Source organism: Esox lucius, chromosome 20 (assembly GCF_011004845.1).
Source record: "Esox lucius isolate fEsoLuc1 chromosome 20, fEsoLuc1.pri, whole genome shotgun sequence".
In the NCBI taxonomy this organism is placed as follows: Eukaryota; Metazoa; Chordata; class Actinopteri; order Esociformes; family Esocidae; genus Esox; species Esox lucius.
Genome location: NC_047588.1, coordinates 7,000,129 through 7,003,656, shown reverse-complemented (window position 1 = coordinate 7,003,656; position 3,528 = coordinate 7,000,129). Strand labels below are relative to the sequence as shown.

Here is a 3,528-nt window from a genome sequence, read left to right as displayed (position 1 = left end):
AATAAGGGCACATGTCAAGCTCTGGGTAGATTAGATGGTAAGCAAACAATCAGTTTTCATTGTCACCCTGCTGCGTATGGGGCTGCGTAGCTGCAGACCGGTCAGAGTGCCCATGATGACCCCTGTCCAGCTTCGAAAACGCCTACAATGGGCATGCGAGCATTGGAGCTGGACCTTGGAGCAGTGGAAGAAGTTTGCCTGGTCCGATGAGTCTCGTTTTCTTGCATCACATGGACGGCCGTGTACATGTGTGCAGTTAACTGGGGAATTGATGTCACCTGGATGCATTGTGGGAAGACGACAAGCTGGTGGAGGGAGTCATGCATTAGGCAGTGTTCTGCTGGCAAACCCTGTGTCTGGCCATTCTGTGTCCAGCCAATTTGACACGTGCCACATACCTAAACATCATTGCAGATCAGATACACCCGTTCATGGCAATGGTATTCTCTGATGGCAGTGGTCTCTTTCAGCAGGATAATGTACCCTGCCACACTGCACACATTGTTTGGGAATGGTTTGAGGAACTTGATGAAGAGTTCAAGGTGTTGCCCTGGCCTCCAAATTCCCCAGTTCTCAAACAATTCACCAGATCTTAATCAGATCCACAAGTTCGATCCATGGCAGCTCCACTTCACAACATGCAGGACTTGAAGGATCTACTGCTAATGTTTTGGTGCCAGATATCACAGGACATCTTCATGGGTCTTATAGAGTCCTCACCTCAGCCCTGTTTTAGAGTCATGCAGTGGACCAACAGCATATTCGGTAGGTGGTCATAATGATTTGGCTTTATTTGATTAGAAAAATCACTAATCGCCATTGTTTTTGCTAGTGTCCTTGCTAAGAGACATATTGTTCTTGAGTGGAAGTATATTAACTGACCAGCCCATGGATAAATGTGCTTTACTTTAAAATGGCAAATCCCTATTTACATAAAATCAAATAAAATTCTTCAGAATTACACTGGCTTTACAAATAGGGCAAACTCTTTGAGAAATATTCTGGTTAAGATCATGAAAATTATGAATTTTAGAGTGGAGTCAAAATGCAGATTTTTGGGACTTTAGTAGGTCTTTATATAGAGAGATTTTTTAAATGTAATACTGGTTTATTATTTCTTATAAAAGTTATGCAAAAGGAGCTCACTTGGTAGAATGACTCAGGAGCCGTGTGCTTGAGGCTTTGCTAATGCTGTCTGTATGCTAAGCTCACAAACTGAATCACGAATTGCGCGAAAAAGACATAACACAATAATTGTAGAAAAATATATTTTTAACACATTTTCTGGATGCAGTCCCAGAGATTATTTACATTATTCATGAACAAACCAAACAAAGTATCTAGACCGTATTCTGCAGAATAGATATAATTTTTGGCAAAGTATCTGCTGTGTTGTAAGACAGGCAACCAGTCAAATCTGTCTTACAACTACCAACTATTGTGACCTCAATTTACTACAAAATATGAATAGCTGATATAAATTATGCTAATTCATAGATGGTTGTTAACAATAACAAACTGTTTTCTTAATTGATGTAAATCAATAATAATACAAATGTTTTCTTCACATCATCTCTTTAACATAACATGGATTTTGTGTCAGTATAAAAAAAAACAGGTGTTCCTTCAGTGACAAACACTTATTTGTGGGCTCCACTGTTCACCACACCACGGGCAACTCTCTTCTGTCAGGGCTCAGCATCCCTCGAAGTGATACTCCAAAACCCTCAAGTCCAAGTTCACATAAGCTGGGTATCAGCTATACCGTGGCTACCTGCTGAAGAACATATCAACTAAGAAGTCCAGTAGATCTGCCTGGCCAATGACAGGTCGGAAAAACAACTCGGTGATGAGGTTGGGTGTGATGGTGTTGAGTGTGGATGCTGTGAGCAGGATGCGGGCGAAGCGGCCTCGGTCCCCAGGGTAGAGGGGTTGCACCACCTCCCTCAGAGCCTGTTGAGCCTCCTGCTGTAAGCCCTCAACAAACAGAGCTGCCTTCAGGTCTTGGACATCTGTTGAGGAAGACAGGGATATATTAGGATTGGCCAAGTGACATTGTATAAAGCAACATGTATAAAGTACAAATGTAGAATTCTGTTTTAGAAATGAACACTACATAAAGCCATAATGACATTGCTTTGACTACTCGTCCGTAGCTCTTCACTCAATGTATTTTAGGTTTAATTTACTTTAAGTGGCCAGTGTGCAGAAGCCTTTACTTTGTTTAATTTAATGTCTGAATTCCCTAACTAGTGAGGTTGGTTAGAATGTTTGTACTACAAGAAGATTACAAATAAATAAAAATGCCTACTCTGATCAATGTAGGTTTTTTCAATACCCAGCAGGCATGGTTTATATAGTGATGCTATAAGGCAAATGGGGACACTCACCTGGGTTAAATATCATTGTTCCTTTGAGACATGCATACTCCTTTGGACTTAAATCCAGACTCCAGAACTTTTTGAGGCATGACTTTAGTTTATTCACCCCAAACAAAGTGGGTTGCTCCCTGTCTACCTCTAAGCTCTTTTGAGATTTCAAGAGGATTCTTTTCAGCATGCTATCGGCAGGAGTGTCGATGACCTCAAAGTTCACCCCTTCCTGTGCCAGACCCAAAATAAAGAGTGGTGCCCAGCAGCTTTGAAGAAGTGATAGTTGATCACTCACTGGGAGTTGTTTGAAAGCAGGTAAGTTCTTCATAAATTGAATTGTTTTCACCAACACTGCTGACGCTTCGTGGCAAATGTCCGCTGGGCTTTTCAAGCATACTCTCCATCTCGTCTCGCAGTTGCATCTGTGAGGCGTCCCGTTGTAGGTCAGTGTGCTGTGGCTTGACAGGTCATTGTCTGCTTGACTAAGGATATTGTAGAGTATAGCATTTGACTGCCTGTCATTGTAATCTGTACACTGACATCTGCTGTCCATTTTAACGTGCTATAATACCAACTCTTAAAAACAAAAGGGAAAGGAAAAATACATTCAAAAGCTTTTCTTCTTACTACAAGACCCGATCCTGCTGAGGTGCTTTGTTGTTGTGTGGAAGAGTCACACTATGCCTCTATTTTATAAGGCCAACCCACTGAGCTAAACAAATGCACCTTGACCTGTCAATACTCCCTCAGTGAAAAACAACTCGTCCCTGCACAACAGGCTACCGACCGCATCACCTACAGAGCAGATAAGGTTTTCCCAAAGAGAATTAATGGATAGATCAATGCTTTCCATATCGGGAGAGGCCTTATCTATGAGTCTCTGTCATTACTCCAGGCTGTACCAAGCTACCAAGGACTGCGGGAGTAATCATGCAGATTCTATGGCACAGCTCACTGCCAACTCACACCTAATGAGTTGGACCGGGGCCAATGCCAACAGTTAAGGGAGCATTGACCTGGCAGGTAAGTCCTTGACTGATGAAGCCAACCCGAACCTTTACTCTGGTAAATGTTCAAGTTGAAATGTTTTCCCATAATAATGAAAAATTACAATATTACATGGAGTTTCTTGTGATGTTCTTCCTAATACAGTTTT

The 3,528-nt window shown here is 41.9% G+C and overlaps 1 protein-coding gene across 1 annotated transcript; it reads right to left on the bottom strand.

Annotated features, from left to right (window-relative positions):
- Positions 1 to 1,251: 1,251 nt before the first annotated feature.
- Positions 1,252 to 3,078, bottom strand: nr0b2a (nuclear receptor subfamily 0, group B, member 2a). The gene is made up of 2 exons (XM_010885392.4): positions 2,391 to 3,078; positions 1,252 to 2,012 (listed from the first exon to the last, which is right to left on the bottom strand). Exons 1-2 carry the CDS (start codon positions 2,923 to 2,925, stop codon positions 1,771 to 1,773), a joined length of 777 nt encoding a protein of 258 aa, XP_010883694.1. The 5' UTR covers positions 2,926 to 3,078; the 3' UTR covers positions 1,252 to 1,770.
- Between the last annotated feature and the right edge of the window lie 450 nt (positions 3,079 to 3,528).

Excerpts from the sequence above, each read along its gene's own strand:
- nr0b2a (XM_010885392.4), bottom strand. The coding sequence starts at position 2,925 with ATGGACAGCAGATGTCAGTGTACAGATTACAATGACAGGCAGTCAAAT. Across the intron at positions 2,013-2,390 it reads AACAATGATATTTAACCCAG|ATGTCCAAGACCTGAAGGCA; the intron begins GTGAGTGTCCCC and ends CTTCCTCAACAG.